The following is an 18,261-nucleotide window of genomic DNA, read 5'->3' as shown; positions in this document are numbered from 1 at the left end:
TATTATTTATTTCTGTTCATAGCAATGTTGCCTGTAGCTGAGGCTTGCCTCTGTATGTAATTGAAAATTGCTTTGAGCACCCAATCCTTTCTCTGCTGCTCAGTGCTGCAAAGAATTTTATTTGGAGCCTTTGGCAGGTGTTTATTGAGATTAATAGATTTTGAATATTGGAGCAAGGCTCTACAGTCAACTCTATCTATCTATCTTCCCTTGAAAAGAAATATCTTGGCCTGCTATTCCATTTTAGAAGAAATTGAACATGTTGTGCCAGGAAAATGTTAGTGATCCCCAAAAAGACACACACAGGAGCTGATATGATGCAACTCCCAGCAGGGTCTTTATTCTATTTGAGCTAGCTTGCGCCCATCCCCAATACACCAGCATCAGCCAAGAATGTTTTGGTGATGGTGGAGCCCCAAATGTTTATTGGGGAAAGGCTTTATTGTAAGCAGCAAGTGGCGAGCTGTAGGAGGAGCTAAGGTGGGAGGAGTAAGGAGAGAAAGAAGAGAAGGAAGAGGAGCAGCTGGGGGAGGGATGAGAGAGATGGGAACATGGATGTTAATGTGCGTGTCTCTAGCAGTCAAAGGTAGTTGGTATATCTAGATTGGGTATTGGGTATCTAGATTAGTGATTGTATGGACATCTTGTTTTGATCATTACCAAACTTATAAAGCCTTTGAATAACCTAAGCATTAGAGTCTCATTTGTACCGAGCCCATGTAGATGGTGGGATGGTCTGAGTTCAGCCAAGCATTGTGGAGACAGCATGGGAGATTGGCAGAGCCATCTCCCACACTGGTGTCTTGTGGGTGGCAGGTTTGGTGTATCTCACTATCTGAGCAGATGGCTCGAGCTGAGCATCATGGATACAGTAGCTCCTGGCTGCAGACCTAGGTTAGTCATAAACATGGTAGCTGATTAAGAAAAATGAGATTGAATGCTGCCATTTTAAATGTTTCTTGCAATAGGGAGTATGTGTGCAAACATCTAATTGGAAAGCTGCTTTAACATAATTGGCCTTTAACATAATTGGCTGGTGTTGGGAGTCACATCATAAACTTAACTTCACCTCCCCTCTGCATTAGTGGTTGTTAGGCATGGACTTGTAACCTGAGGAGCAGGTTTGTTGGGGGAATAACCTGGAGACCCTGGTACTGTTGAGGGTGTAAATTGAAAACTCTAGTCTTGTCTGGGATTAGCCTAGAGAGTGGAGCTAGGCTTGGGTTTTGCTGGGGAAGGGACAACTTGGAAACTAATGCTAAGTACCTGAGTTGCCCAGAAGCCTATAGTTTCTATTCCTGTACAATGCCCCTGGTGTTATACTTGCACCTAGGACTTCCTGGTACAGGCCCTATCATCAAGTGACTAAGGAAGAAATAAGTAGGCCCTGCTTTACTAAGGGCCCTGCCTGTTATGCAGGCCCCATCCAAAAGTGAACAACTGCAGCATGAAAACATGTTTCTGGGACAATCCTCAAAGACAACAGTAAAGGGAAATCACCACAGTTCAGAGCTTCATGGAGTAGTCATGCTCATGCATTTGTTTGGAAATGTGTGATTACTCATTGAATCATCAGCTATAAAGAGTGGGAAGGCTTAACTGTCAGAGACTTGGAGACGGAACAATTAGAATATTGTTGAGAAAGACATAAAAGGAAGAAGTATGTGAATAGATCTCTCACAATGGTCAAAGAAGCTGGGCAGTGGTGGCACATGCCTTTAATCCCAGTACTTGGGAGGCAGATGCAGGGGGATGACGGTGATAGAATAATGATCAATAATCAATGCTGATCTATAATCAATAATCAATAATTGGTATAAATTATTATAAAATTGGCATAAATAAATGGTAATCAATAATTATCAATATGAAGGCAGAGGCAGGGGAGGTTGGTGATGGAATAATCAATGCTGATCAATAATCAATAAGTGGTAATCCATAATTATTAATCCTAATTGATAACCAATAATGATCAATAAATTATGGCGCACACTTTTAATCTCAGCATTCAGGAGGCAGAGGCAGGTGGATGACGGTGATGGACTAATGATTAATCATCATGTTAATCAATAATCAGTACTAATCAATGGCCAATAATTTATAGTAGTCAATAACAAAAAGTGATCAATAGTCATGATAATCAGTAATCGATAGTGTCCCATGCAAATGCTGATCAAAAGGTAAGTTCAGATGAGTATACACTCAGTAACCAAGTAGTCAGGGTGATCTATTCTGTGGGAAGTCAGCTGTGTCCTCAGCTATATCTGTCATTTTCCAATGGGACCATGAACATAGTGGCCATGGTGGACACAGTGGGGTTTATGCATGGATACAACAGTAGAGTCGTCCTCTCACCAAGCCTGACATGGCCACATCTGCTGGTGAGTTCCAGATCTACCAGCAGTAGAGACCAACACTGAGCCCTAGATATGGAACTATATCCTGGGTTGCCCAGCCAGTGACTTGGTGTCAGGTTGACTACATCGGATCATTTCTCTGGGGCAAAGAACAAAGCTTTCTTCTTCCTGGAATAGATACATATTCTGCTTATGATTTTGATTTTCATGCATACATTGCTTCTGTCAAATCCATGATCCATGGACATATTGAGTGCCTCACTCACCACAATGGCATTCCACACAGTATTGCTTCTGACCAAGGAACTCATTTCACAGCAGAGAAGTGAGACAGTGGGCCAATGATCATGGATTCTAATGGTATTAATTACCATTAATACCATATTCCTTGTTACCCTGAAGGTGTTGAACTGATAGTAAAATAGAATGGCCTTTAGAAGACACTTTTACACAGCTGGTTATGGGACAGCCACCTGTAGACCTGGGCAGGGTCCTAGCCCGTATACATTTTGAAGCAGATTTCAGTATTTGATACAGTTTCTCTCACAGACAAGATCCATGATTTTAGGAATCAAGGTTTTGGAAAACCTGTTTGCACGTTGAAGGCCACAAATCTCAGTGGAACTCAGCTCAAAATGCAGGGCTCCCTTTATCAGCAGGGCTTCCATTTCTCTGCCTGACTTTGTCTGGATAATGTCCCTGAACACAGGTGGCTGTCCTTATCTAATAAATATCTTTTTGCAGAGCTGCTTAAACTCAGCACACAAGTCTCATTCTGGATTCCCTGTGCACATGAAGCACATGTATCTGCTGCATTATAAGAAAAGACAGTTGAAGTTCAAGAGCGTGAGATATGATACCTGAATAATTCTATAAATCTGGGCATTTGATGGCAGAAACTCCTGCCATCATTTAAATCAGGGAGCATGCATGGTTAGTGTAACACAGAACACAATTTATTATTGAGAACTTCTCTTTGATAATGAGGTAGTGTTTTATATTTGCTAAATATAAAATATAAAGAGGGTAGTACAGGCAGAGAAAAGCAGAGAGCGACAGAGTAGAGAAGTAGAGGCCAGACATGAGCATGTGGAGAGAGAGGGTGGAAGGGAAGAGCCCAAGAGGGCAAGAGAAAGAGATAACAAGAGATCAAGAGATCAAAAGAGAGGAAGGGGCAAGTAGCCACATTTACAGGGCGTCAGTCCGACCCTGCAGTTGCCAGGTAACCATGGGGAGGAACGTAACTGGCTGTTGACAGGTAACTGGAGTGGAGTTTAGACAGAATTCTAAAGAAATAACCAGTGCATCCGTCGACTTGTGGGTCAGATTGATACCTCCACTGCACCTTGAGTACTGGGCTATGGAAGCTGTTCATCTTGATTACAGGAAGAAGAAGGCAAGTGCTGTGAGGAAAGCTCAGGTAAGGTCTGCAGTCAGGTCCTGGTAGGTGCAGGATCATTGCTCTCAGAGGGGAGGAGCAGGCAGCTGAACAGCCAGAGCTGGAATGATGGGTTCTTCCCCAGGGCTGGGTGGGGTGAGATTCCTCTTTGAAGACAGAAACAAATGCTAATGGGGTGCAACCCCCCTCCCCCCAAGATCTGGAAAAAGTCTGACCCTGGACCGGAAGCTCACTTTAACCTTGAGGAGTGGTAAGACTCACTGGCCAATCAAGGCTTCCAGGCAGACCTGCCAATCAGACAAGGAGGCAGGTTCTCCCGGGTGCCAATCTGAAAGTTTGCTGTGCCTGTGCAGGCTTGAATGGTCATCTGTGCCCTGCTCTGAGCTCTGCTGTGGGTGTTGTGTGGAGACCTCAGGGAAGCTCTGAAATCAAGTCATGGTGAGCACAAAATCACTGCTTACAATGGGTAGGGTCAGGCGGCTGAGCAGTGGGAGCTGGGGTGCTGGGTCCTCTCTGTGGCTGCATGGGAAACATCAGCCAGATGTGACCACCTGTGAGGTCCCTGGTGATGCTCCTTACATGTTAGGTCAGGAGGTGACCTCTGAGTAACTTCACTGTCATGGCTGATTCTGAATCTGCCCAAAACATTTGGACCAGTTGCTTTCTTGTAGAAACACGGGTGGTTTCTCTGACTCTCCAGCACATGTGTCCAAACCCTGTTGTCTTTTATAATATACATTAAAAAGACAGGTATAAATCTAACAGATCTGCTTTCATACATTACTTGTGGTTTTTTGTTTAGTTTTTGTTAATTTTTTCTGGAACACTTTTTTATGTTGCTTTATTTTTTACGTTTAGTGTTTGATTATTGTGTGGTAAAGGGACTTTTGTTTTTCTCCAATCTATTGCGTGTTTTGGATGCTTCTTGTCCATTAACAGGCATCTTCTTTGGTTTAGGAAAAGTTTCCTTTATGATTTCGTTGAAAATATTTTTTATCAGCCCTTTGTGCTAATAGTCACCTTTCTCTATTCCAGTCATCTGTAGTTTTCCCTTCTCATATGTGGCAGAATTTCTGGTTGTTTAGGGCCACAAAACTTTTAGAATCCACATTTTTTGATGATGTATCCATTTTGTCATATTCATGTTTAATGCCTGAGATTCTCTCTTCCTTTCCTGTTCCCTCTGTGAACCTTACCTCTGTAGTTGTCAGTGCACAGGTAATTTCAATGCTCTGATCTCAGGGACTTAGCAACTGCTTAAGTCATTCCCTGCCTCCATCACCTGCTGCTGTTGTCAGGTGTGCTTTATATACACGGACCACCAGCTACACAGCTCTCTCTGTTTGTTCCCTGTCTCTGTTCTCTGCACATGCCCCTCTGTATTTTCTTTCTCTACTCTCAGGGCTCTCTCTCTGCTCCCTGTCTGTCTGCCTGTCTGCAAGTCCTCTTCTGTGCCTCTATCCCTTCTCCAGATTCTCACTCATCTCCCTGCCCCCAAACCACCTCTTTTGCACCATATCTGTTGCACGTTTGAATTTCTCAGTACCTGCTGTGACAGTACAGGTTGGCTCTTTTGGTGACTTATTTTCCTGGGTGTTATATATTATATTCCTATGCTGGTATCTAGGCCTCTGGGTTTGAAGTGATTATTATCTCAGTACTGATTTCTGTAATTGTCTTGCTTGGGTGGGAGTTTTGTTCCTGGGTGACTGTTTGATATCTGGATTTACAGAGAGACTTGCCTGAGTGTTGCCTCTTTTACTGACCTGTTTGTTGGGTATGCTCAAGCGGGAATGCTTGCTAATGTTGGAAGGAGGGAGAAGAATTAGGGAGGAAGAAATGATCTTACTATCCACAGGGACACATAGTCAGGACAGAGGTAAAGCTGCCTCTGGTGTTTAGTACAGTGCTAGGGAAAACTGTGATCTTTGCATCTGGGATAACAGACAGTGTGGTAGATCTATAGAAAGCTTACCTTTACCTGGCTTTACCTGGCAGGTATAGCATGTGGTTGAACAGGGACTGTCTGCACAAGTGAGGCTGAGACACAGGGATGAGGCAGGAAAGGAAGGGCAGGTGGGGATTGTCTATCTTATTTATAAGATGATGCACAGGGGGAGAGGCAACTTCCACTGGTTTTCTGTCTCAGAGTAAGTGCAACTGATATTAGGATCTGCAGTAACGGATAGGGATGTAGGTCTTTGGACAAAGTACCTTTTCTACTGCCATGCATGGCTTGTGGTTGAACAGGAGCATCTTTCAATAATAAGGACCTCAGGCACAAAGATGAGTTTGTAAACCCAATTAATTCTGTTTCTGAGAGTGCACAAAGTCCACTTGACCAAACATCCTATGACAACCCCCGTTGTCAACAGCCAGTCAAGGTATAACTGCAGGGTTAAGCTACATATCGATAACTAATACAACTTACAGAGACAAAGTTAGTCTACCCATCACGGTTGTCAGATGGTTTTGCCCCATTGATTGGTTCCTGCAGATTATGCCAGTCATGTAGTTTTTAAAATATTAAGTTGCTGACATGCATGTTAATGCCCCAATCTTGCTGTAACTGCAATAAATACCCAGCACATCTAGACTCTCAGTTTTGATCTCATGTGAGGCTGACTGGTGAGAATCCTTATTACAGAGCTCATAATAAAGACCTCCATGTGTTTGCATTACAATAGGCTACTTGTTGGTCTTTGGGGTCTCTGGGACTTGGACATAACATCTTAGTGCATTGATCCAAGACCCTCAGGACTCCCAACTAAAGGACTGAAAGGCCAGTTTTTAAGATCCACCATTCTTTTTGTGTCATTATCTTGTCTGCCATATTTGAGATAGTGTGTCTTGGTTTTCAGATTTTTCTTGAGTATATGTGGAGGCAGATGACTAAATTGAACCTGGAACACTGCTACAGTGCATACACTGGAGAGTCATAGCCCCTAAGTGCGTCAAAGATGGTCCAGAGCCTGGTATAGTGAACAGTGTGCCTCTGGTCTTAATTTCAGGGAAGGTTGAAGAAGACTTGGAGCCCTGCTACAGGGCTCACAGCTGCCATTCTGTCTTCATTTTCTCCTCTGTACAAATGTTGTCATATGCTGGGTAGCCTTTACCACCCCCTTGTGGCTGTCTATTTTGTGTGTGCCACTTTTTTATTCATTGACTGAGAAAATGAGACAGACTCCACCCCAATCAATTTAGTTTCAAGTCCCACACCTTGGGTTAAATCATTCTCAACAACATGACATAGAACCATTGACTAGTCCATGACAAAAACCTTTTTGAGACAGAATCCAGGGCAAAATCAGGATCTGCCTACCCTGTTTTACAGGGTGGAAAGGACAAAGACCTCATTTTCCCTCTTCTCTCATTCTACCCTCTTCACAGTCCATGTGTGACTCTGTAGTGTTGTGGTTGTTCTTAGATGAAAGGTTGTTCTTCATTCCAACAGAGTTAGCATATATTTCTTGGACCAGAGATTCTATCCTTTGGGGAGGCCATTTCCAGGCCTGTGGGACAATGTGCTTCTCTATCCATCTTCCAGCTGTTTTAGCCACATCTTTGATAGCACTGGCCTGGGAACCCAGAGTTAAAGACGCTCACCCCAGGTCAGCACAGCCTCTGAGCTCCCCATTCCAGTGTATCCTTCTATGTATGCTCTGAGCCAGGTGCCCTCCCTATTTTGTCCTGGCTCGGCCACAACTCCAACTCCCTCTTGTGGTGGCAGGGCTCATGTAATTGATATGTTTAAATTTTTGGTTTTGGGTTGTTACAACTTCCTCATTTATTATTGTGTCTGTGTCATAGTTTTTTTTAAGTTCTCAGCCTTTCAGAGCTACAGTCATCTGAAGGAGCCTCAATCGAGGGTGTGCCCTCATCTGAATGGCTGGTTGCTATGTCTGTAAGAGATAGTGTTGATGATTGATTAGGAAGGCTCTTCCACTGAGGCTGGCAATATCCTTAAGCAAGTGGTCCTGGGCTGGATGAGAGAGCAGGCTGATCATGAGACACTGATCAAGCAAGAGAGCAAGCCAGGAGACAGTGTTTGTCTATGCTTTTTGCCTTCAGTTTCTAATCTAAGCTCCCAAATAATAGACTGTGATCTGACAGAACCATGTACAACAACTTATTACCTGAGATGCTTTTGCTCAGAGCATTCAATCACAGCAGCAGCGTAGCAACTTAGAACAACAACAACAACGTTATTTTGCTGCTGTACAGACTCTATGTTGTAGATTGTATTTTGTTGACAGGATAAATTTTGGGTAGAAAGATTTTTGGATTGGTTGGTGCCTTTAACTCTCCATTAAGTGTCCTACCTAACTGCAGGATGTGGCCTCTTCAGCGTCCATATCTAACTGTTATGAATCTCAGCTAAGATCAACCTTAAGACTCCTTGGTACCTATTTATGGTCTCTGGCATATCCTAAATGTACCCCCTCCCCTCAGACAGCTGCAGGTTTTGATTCATTTTTTTCCCTCTGGCCTTCTCTTGTCTCTCGCCACACCTGTTGCTGGTTCTCCTCGATTCTCCTTTCTTATCTGCTCTCCCATCCAGTTTCTCTCTTCCATCTGCCTCCTATGACTGTTTTATTCTCCCTTCTGAGTGAGATTCAACCATGCTCATTTGGGCCTTCCTTCTTGTTTAGCTTCTTTGGGTCTATAGAGTGTAGTGTGGGTTTCCTTTTCTATGATTATTATTCACTTGTAAGTGAGTACATACATGTATGTGTTTTAGGTCTGGGTTACCTCACTCAGGATAATAGTTTCTAGTTGTATCCATTTGCCTTCAAAATTGATGATGTTCTTGTATTTTATAGCTGGATAGTTTTTCCTTTTGTAAATGAACCACATTTTCTATATCCATATTTTGGTTGAGTGACATCTGGGATTTTTCCAGTTTCAAGCTGTTATAAATAAAATGGCTATGAACTTTGTGAAGTCCCTACTCTAGGTCCACCACCTGCACAGAGTCCCTCTATCCAATATCCTCTGTTTCTCCTTTGAGAAGGTGTGTGCCCCTGGGTTTCTCCACACTGTGGTGCATCAAGTCTCTGCTGGGTTAAGTTCATCCTTTCCATTGAAGCCACACATGGCAGCCCAGTTCAGAAAGCAGATTCCAAGGATAGACAGCAGCTTTAGGAACAGCCCCTGGTACAGTTGTTGGAGGACCATCATGAAGACTGATCTACACATCTACTACATATGTTCCAGGGGCCTTAGTATAGACTGTGTGTGTTATTTTGTTAGTGGATCAGTCTGTGAGTCTCCCCAAGGGTCCAGGTTATTTGAGACTGTTGGTCTTCCTGTGGAGTTCCTATCCTCTTCAGGGCCATCAATCCTTCCCCCAACTCTTCCATAACAGTCCCCAAGGACCATTCAATGTTTGACTGTGGTTCTCTGCATCTCTTTCAAGTCAGCTGCTGGGTGGAGCCTCTTAATGGACAATTATGCAAGGCTCCTGTGTGGGAGAAAAACAGAGTATCCCTAATAATGTCATGTATTGGTGTTTGTCTATAAGGTGGGTCTCCAGCTGGGCAAGTTTTCATTAACAATTCCCTCAGTCTCTGCTCCAGCTTTACCCCTGTATTTCTTTTAGAGAGGAAATATTTTATTCTATGTGTCTACTGTGTTGTACTTGAAACTGATTCTTCAGCTTTCTTCTCATGCTCCCATAAATTCTCCATTTGATTTCAGTTTCTATTTCCCATAAGATACAGTATAAACATTTGCTATTCAATGCTAAGCTATTTTGCAAGTCTGGTAGATTTATATTTTTAATTTTATATTTTTCGTTTATTGTTTTTGAGGCTAAATTTCTCTGTGAAGCTCTTCTTGTGCTGATAGTAGATACAGAAACCACAGAAGCCACCTGACATGTTTTTGTAAAATAAGCACATCCTTCTGTGCACCTTTTCATCCACATCTTTAATTTTAAAATTTAACCAAACATATAGGTTATATTGTATATCTCTGGATGGCATATGTTAATGATATCAATACTGCCCGAGGCTTCAGACTCATTGGATTCCAGGAGTATGTCATTTTGCCTTAGTCTTGTGTTTGTTCTGAAATTTTTGAATAAATAAGAGTATTGTGCCTGTGTGGAGGAATATGAATATCATATGTGCCTCATCTTTACTGTTGTCAGAAGATGGCCTCAGTACTCTTGATCTTGAAGTAATGGGTATTTGTTGATCCCCATGTAAATACTAGAAATTGACCACCATTATGTGGAAGACCAGCAAGAGCTTTCCACTCCTGAGCTATCTTTCCTGCCCTTTGTTCTTTATTTCTGATCAGCATATACATTACTAATATTTTCATCTGTCCATTTTTAACTGTTTAAACATGCACTCCCTTCTAGTACACTTTAATTAATTTTGCTGCTTAAACTGATTCACATCATGTTTTGCAAGATGAATACAGAACTGCAGTGAATGTATAAGTCTTTGTAGGAACATCAGAAAAGAACCGTGAGTTCTCTCTATCATTTTTGTTTCCTTGGTTGATTTTTACAGGGGAGTGAGGGTCTTAACATGTAACTTTTGCTGTCCTGCAACACATTGCATAGACCATGTCAGAATCCAGCTCAATGACATACACCTGCCTGTACTTCTGTGATTAAAGACATGAGCAAATACTCTAAGCTTGCCCATCGTTTTTGTAGTTAGTAATTGTTCATATACCTTTTCAGATGTTTGCTAAGTACAGTTGATCTGTTTGCCCCTGCATATCCCTCTCAGTTGCCATTTGTGTTGCAAGGATGTATCCTAATCAAAGGGATCAGAAGTGACACAGGTGAACCTTATAATTCAATTTTCTTCTAAAATGACAGAATGATTAGATTATAACCTCTGTTTCAGGAAATAAGTGGAGGAAGCACAAGAGTTACATTAACACATTGCCTAGAAAGTATCCATTTACTTACAGTGTTGTCACAATCATGCGTTCTGTTCTACACATGTGTTTGATATTTTAGGATGCAGTGACTTATGATGATGTGTATGTGAACTTCACTGCAGAAGAGTGGAGTTTGCTGGATCCTGCCCAGAAGAATCTCTACAAAGATGTGATGCTGGAGACCTACCAAAACCTCAGTGCTATAGGTAACACTGTGAATTTTGTTTTGCTTTTCAAAATAATGGAACTAGTGATTCTTGGTTATTGATAATTCTCTGTTATTTCAATTGAGAACAAGGAAGATTGAGATGAATAAATCAGGTTCAGTGCTGTCAAAATTCACAGTAACTTGAATTTTACCTAATTTCCAATTCTGTATCACTCATTTTCTGGTACTGTGTTTTAGGTTACAGTTGGGAAGATCATCATATTGAAGAACAACGTCAAAGTTCTAGAAGGCATGAAAGGTAGTTTTCATGTACAAGCTGATACAAATATGCCTGTGAGGAAATTTTAATGTGTTCTGGAAGCTCTAAAGAAAAGCAAGTGTGTAAAAAAAATCAGTCCTTTAAGTATAGCTATGATTATAATATTCTCACAAAACTATGTTCCTCAATGTCAGTTATCTGATGCATGTTTGTAAGGCATTCCTCTAAGGAAGAAGACATAGAAACAATGCCTTAAGAGATACCTTTAATTGATTTGTAGCTCCATTAGAGCTTTCCTCTGGAACTACCAATCTGAATAGTCTCATAATATTTAGATGTTGCACATTGAATAGTGATAAATATATATCCAAAGCCATCCAATAAGCAAATAGTCCATAGAAAATTTGATGATACTCAGATTCTTGTACTGACATTTCTAGGTTTATTGAGTGATCAGTTAGTGAGAGTGAAGAAAGTTGTGGAGAAACCTTAATCCATATAACACATGTCTACAAAGAACAAACTGTCAAATTGTATGAATTCAACATGGAAACCTTTCACTTGTTCTTCTTTTTTAATGGGTGTATCAATCGTCAGAATGGATGAAAACATGTGAGCCTAGGGATATTAAAATGCACAATGTACCTCTATTTCAAAACAATGAGAAGGTATATAGTATTCTGCCTTTGGTAGACATTCTGAATATGATAGGTGTGTGAAGTTAATTGGTTTCTGACTTTACTGGGAACATCCCCAACATCACACTGCAGAAAATCTCTATGGGTACTACAAGTTTGGAAATTCTTCTGTTTATCCTGGCTCACAGTGCTCCTGTGGTGTGATTCACATTACAGGAAAAACTAAGAAAGCAATCAGTGTTTTAATGCCCTGATATCTTCAGACATGTGAAATATATGATATAGAAATCTCATATAGAAGAAGGATGTTATAAATATGAGCCATGTAATAAGTGCTCTTACCTTCACAGGTATTTTCAAAGAGGTAAAGCAACCCACAGTGAGCAAGTACAACTGTGAACATCAAAGTGATAAAACCTTAAGATCAGAGTGTTTTTTTTTTTAATTTTTAGACCAACTGCAAAATTTATTCATATTGATAAAAGGATTAATCAGCGTAATGAATGTGGTAAAGCTTTCACATGTGCCCATTATTTTTGCAGGCATGAAAGAAGTCATACTGGAGAGAAACCTTATGAATGTAACCAATGTGGTAAAGCCTTTTCATGTCACAGTAATCTCCAAAGACATAAAAGAACACATACTGGAGAGAAACCTTATGAATGTAATCAATGTGGTAAATGCTTTACACAACAAAGTCATCTCCAAGTCCATAAAAAAACACATACCAGAGAGAATCCATATGAATGTAATCAATGTGGTAAAGCCTTTACATGTCACAGTCATCTCCAAGTCCATAAAAGAACACATACCGGAGAGAAACCTTATGAATGTAATCAATGTGGTAAAGCCTTTTCATGTCACAGTCATCTCCAAAGTCATAAAAGAACACATACTGGAGAGAAAACTTATGAATGTAATCAATGCGGTAAAGCCTTTTCACAACACAGTAATCTCCAAAGTCATAAAAGAACACATCTTGGAGAGAAGCCTCATGAATGTAATCAATGTGGTAAAGCCTTTTCATGTCACAGTCATCTCCAAAGTCATAAAAGAACACATACTGGAGAGAAACCTTATGAATGTAATCAATGTGGTACAGCCTTTGCAATATCAAGTCATCTCCAAGTCCATAAAAGTACACATACTGGAGAGAAACTTTATGAATGTAATCAATGTGGTAAAACTTTTTCACGTCACAGTCATCTCCAAAGACATAAAAGAACACATACTGGAGAGAAACCTTATGAATGTAATCAATGTGGTAAAGGTTTTACACAACAAAGTCATCTCCAATATCATAAAAGAAAACATACCAGAGAGATACCTTAGTTATGTCTTCAATGTGGAAAAACCCATTTATAAGTAAAAAGGTTCCAAAGACATAAATGATCACATACTGGAAAAAAGCTGTATGGATGTAATTCATATAGTAAAAGCCTTTTCTCAAAGTTTTTGTTTCCAAGACCATAAAAGAACCCATATTGGAAAGAAACCAGTGAATGTGATCATTGTGGTAAAATTCTTTCCATAAGGATTTTTCTCAAAAACATAAAAGAACCCATATTGGACACAACTATGAATGTACTCATTGGGCTAAAGCCTTTGCATGTCCTACTAGTCTCAAAAACATAAAATATCCCATATAGGAAGAAACTTTATGAATGTGATCAATGTGGTAAAGACTTTTCACAACTTTAGCATCTCCATTATTATAAAAGAACAGGTATAGGACAGAAACCTCATGAATGTAATCGGTGTTGTAAAGCATTTGCAAGTCACAGTCATATGCAGTGACAGGAAAGATCACATACCAGAGAGAAACCTGCTTGAATATTCACAATGTGGTAAAGCCTTTGCATGTCAGAGTTCTTTACACACACACACAAAGAAATCACACTGGAGAGAAGCCTCATTCATGTAATCACTGTGGAAAAACTGGCAATACACTTTTATCTGCAACTGCATAATAAAACACATTCAAGAGAGTGACTCAGTGTCATCAAGGTGCTAAGCCCTTCCATGTCACAGGCATCGCCTGATACATAAAAGAATACACACTGTAGAGAAACTGCATGAATGCTATGAATGAGGTAAAGTCTTTGCATGACAATGTACTCTCCAAATACTTCAAGTAACACACTTTTTATAGAAACCTTTCGAATGTAACAAACATGGAGAAGCCTGTGACTATCACTGTAGTCTCCAAAGACAAAAAAGACAACAAATTAGACAGAAATCTTGTGAATGTACTCAATTTGGAAAATCCTTTACATGCCACAGTATTCTCTGAATACAAAAGACAACACATACTAGAGAGAAACCTTCTGAAAGTAATCAATGTGGTAAAGCATCTCCATGTCCTAATCATATATAAATGCATGAAAGAATTTATAGTAGGAATAATCTGTGGTGATTTGAATATGCTTGTCTCTAAGAAGTGACAATATTAGTATGTTTGGCCTTGTGGGAGTAGATATTACTGTTTTGAAGAAAGTGAACTCCTAGGGTGTTGGTCTTTGGAGCTCTGGCCAGTACAAAGACTCTCCTACCACCTGGCTGGAAGACAGTCTCTTCCTAGATGCCTTCTCATGAAAATGAGAAGCAAAACTCTCAGCTCCTTCTCCAGTATCATGGCTGCCTGCATGCTGCCATTCTTCCTGCTATGTTGGTCATGAACTAAACACTTGAAAGTGTAAAACAGACTGAATTAACTATTTGCCTTTAAAACAGTTGCCTTGGTCACAGTGTCTCCTCTTAGCAATGGAAATTCTAAGACAGAAGTTGGTACCCCAGGGTTAAGTATTCTTATTGGTAGGCCTGACCATGCTTTTGTTGGAACCAATGTGGGTTTTTAGACTTTGGATTTGTACATGCATTAAGTGGAACTTCATGGGGGGTCCTAGTACAACACATATTCGCTAAGGGTGATTTGAATTTTGTATATAATTTTTATAATGTTTTGCTGAAGAATGTTGCTGTCTTTTGCTCTCATCTGAAGGTAAAGAGGTTTACTTTGTTAATTGCATTGGGAAGGAAATCTCAGGAAAGCCAAGCATAGTCTTTGGCCTGTGTTTTCTCTCAGGGTGATTGTTTTCATCATGCTTAGTAATCTTAAAAAGGAAAAATATGAAATGTTAGCTTCAAAGAGAAAATCTCACCAGGAAGTTGAATGAAGCTAAATCTTATGATCAAAGATACACAATGGTATTAAAGAAATGGTGATATTATGGCAAGATTCCATCCACCTAAATATATAGATGTGATGTTGTATGCATAAGAACTGTATAATATTAGGCATTATTATTAACTGGTTATTGTTTTTATGTGCACATAAGAAGGTACAAGTATGTGTCAAATTGACAATGGACAGATTGTGGTTACTATACTGAGTTTTCAATTTAAAATCTAAAAGGATATAGGATATACTTAGGTCCAGGTATGGTGGTTGTTCCTTAAATCACAGGAGATCAGAGTCAAGCAGATTTCTGATTCAAGTCATCCTGGTACAGAACAAGTTTTAGGTAATGAAAAGCTTAGGTATGGGCAAAGTGTGGCACACATTATATTCAAGCATTCAGGAGACAGAGCAATGCAGATCTGAGTTCAAGTTTTATCTACAGAGTGAGTTCAAGGACAGCCAAGCTTAGGCAGTGAAGTTGTTGCAAAATAGAAACCTGGTGATGATGTAATAGAAGGGGCCATATTTGGGCCCCAGCAAGCAGAGGAACTCAGAAGTTTTGTCCATGTGACTCTGTTTTTAGAGGAAAGAATAGAAGGACTGACTGAGACAATTGATGCTGGTTAGCCATAGTTAAAATATTAGTATTGATGAAGAAACCAGCATCACTAAGGTGAAATCTTCTCAGAAGTGTTGTCTGAGAGGACAAAGAAGCTGTGTTCCAGAGATAGCTAAGTTTGTACCTTGTTGTTCACCTGGAGTTGATCATGTGTGAGAATCACCCAGGTGGTATTGGTTTCAGAGGCATAAATGAATCTGTCATGCAGAGCAGCTAAGGCTTGGCCCTGTGAAGAGAGTGTAGGAGAGCAATGCAGTGATTCTTAGTTACAGCAGAAGAACCCAGTGTATTGAAGATGTCAATCCCATGGGATGAACAGAAAGAACAGCAGCAGCAGTAAAGTGGAGTCAAGCAGAGCCTAGAGTGCTATAGATGGAAGAACAGAAATGACCAGATATCTTTTGAGGAGCGCAGATGATCCTGAGTGGATCTCAGATACTGAAACAAGAAGCTGTAATATTGAAGTTACCTTTGAAGCCCTAATACTTTGAGATTCCAGAGCTGTGGGGTACCTGCTCAGGTAAACAGTTTTATGGAATAAAACCAGTCAAAGAGAAAGAATTGTGCTGCAGTGAGCAAAGCAGGAAGGAGTTGGAGATCTGAAGAATGCTTTGAGATCAGACATGAAGATGCAGTTTGGAGATTTCCTTGTTGGCTTTTGGTCTTCTTTTAGCCCAGTATTTCCTCACAATGGCATTTAAGGATAGTAAAGTACGTCCTGTGAATTTGGATGGATATGATATTCTATTTGTTTTTGACGATGTAGGGGATTACAGTTATATGATTGTATAAAACTCAAAACATACTTTGAACTTGAGGAATTTGTAGTGTCTTTCTCCAATTCATTTGATTAATTTTGTTCAAAATCGATTTTGCTATATTTTAAAATGACTACATCAGCTTGCTCCTTTGGTCCATCTGCTTGGAAAATCTTTTTACGTTTCATTACCTGGAATTAATGCTTATTCTCAATGTTGAGCTATAGTTTTTGTATGCAATTGAAGGATAGATTTTACTAGCATCTATTTGGTTAGCCTTTGTCTTTTTACTGATGAACTGTGGTCATTGATACCGAGAGAGTCAATGAACAGTGATTGTTAACTCCTTGTATTTTGTTGTTGCTGCTGCTGGTGGTGGTGCTGGTGTTGGGGTAATTGTGTGTTTTCCTTTCTTTTGCAGATAATACAAGATTATTTACGACCTGTATTTTCATGTGTACTGTTAATTTCCTTGAAGGTCATCTCCAATTTTAAAAGATCCTCATTTATATGTTTATTGGCTTTTGATCTTTGTAGCTTTTAGTATTTTTTCTTTGTGCTGGATGTTTTGATTATTGTACACAAAAGAGACTTCATTTTTATGGTCCATTCTGTTAGGTGTTTTCATGATTCTTTTACTTTGATAGGCACCTCCCTCCTTATTTTGGAAGTTTTTCTTCTAAGATTTTGTTATCAATATTTTAGGAGAATTTGATCTAATATAGTTTTTCCTCTAGTCCTAGTATCTTTATATTTTATCCTTTCACAGTGTCCTAGATATTCTGGATATTTTATGTCAGGAAGTTTTAGACTTAATATTTTCTTTGTGTAATATATTCCTTCCATTGTATCTTCAGTGCTTCCATTGTATCTTCAGTGCTTCAGATTTGTCATTCATCTCTATATTCTGTTTGTGAATCTTGCCTCCATAGTTCTTCTTTGCAGTCTTAAAGCTTTGTTTCCATTATTCCCTCAGTTTGTGATTTTGTTATTGTTTCTATTTCCTTCTAATCTTGGTTTGTTTTTCTTGGCTTTATTTATTTATTTTCATTTGTTTTGAAACAGGGTTTATTTGTATAGCCCAGGTTATCCTGGTACTCACTCTGTAGACCAGGCTGGCCTCGAACTCAGAAATCCACCTGCCTCTGCCTCACAAGTGCTAGGATTAAAGGTGTGCACCACCACTGCCCAGCTCTTGGCTTTATTTATAAGATTGATTGGTTTCCTCCACTTTTTTGTGTGTTTTTCTGCTGTCTTTGAAGTATTTATTGATTTACTCCAACTGTTTGTGTTTTCTTGAATTTCTTTAAGTGATTTAGTCATTTCTACTTTAAGGGCCTCCATCATCTTCATGCAGTTGGTTTCAAAGCCTTTTTCTTGTACTTCAGTTATGTTGTTGGATTATCTAAGACCTTCTTTGGCAATATAAATGGGCTCACACTCATTAACTAGTGGGTGATATATGTTAGTCCTTATTACATGATCAAGTACAGACATCATGGAATGGAATGGGGCTATAATTTCTGGAAGAGAAAAGGTCCATTTTATGTCAATGTACTTGATATTCAGTAGTTTGTGTTCACACAATGAAATTTATGGTGGGACCCACCATAGGGTTTTTGATGATAGATTCCATGAAGTATTCAGCTAACATTTAACCCAATGTTTAATTAATGCCATGATTGTTTTTTCTCCTTAAATTGGACAGAGAGGCAAGTGAAGCACTTTTTAAAATAAGTTACGTTTGTTGTGATGATGGTTTTAATAATGTCACTTCCAATCACTAACACTGAAATCACCATTACCAAATTAAAAAAAACTTGTGGTGACAGGGGATTAATTTTTTAATTTGCCAGTGTGTATTTATTCACATCAGGTGAATGAAGACAAACTAGATTGATAGGTATAATTTTAGAGCTTTAGCATAATCGACAAAATGTTGAATTTCCAACTTTGGAGATATGTCTAATGCACT

The 18,261-nt window shown here is 39.6% G+C and overlaps 1 protein-coding gene across 1 annotated transcript in view; it reads left to right on the top strand.

Moving 5' to 3' along the window:
- Nucleotides 1-18,261, top strand: part of LOC143437290 (uncharacterized) — a 362,341-nt gene that overhangs the window by 18,524 nt on the left and 325,556 nt on the right. Inside the window, 1 exon segment of the mRNA XM_076922101.1 lies at nt 12,271-12,998. Within this exon segment, the coding sequence (XP_076778216.1) occupies nt 12,271-12,998 (728 nt within the window).

The sequence above is a fragment of the Arvicanthis niloticus genome, chromosome Y (genome assembly GCF_011762505.2).
Source record: "Arvicanthis niloticus isolate mArvNil1 chromosome Y, mArvNil1.pat.X, whole genome shotgun sequence".
In the NCBI taxonomy this organism is placed as follows: Eukaryota; Metazoa; Chordata; class Mammalia; order Rodentia; family Muridae; genus Arvicanthis; species Arvicanthis niloticus.
The sequence above is the reverse complement of the archived record's forward strand: the minus strand, read 5'-3'. Positions and strand labels throughout refer to the sequence as shown.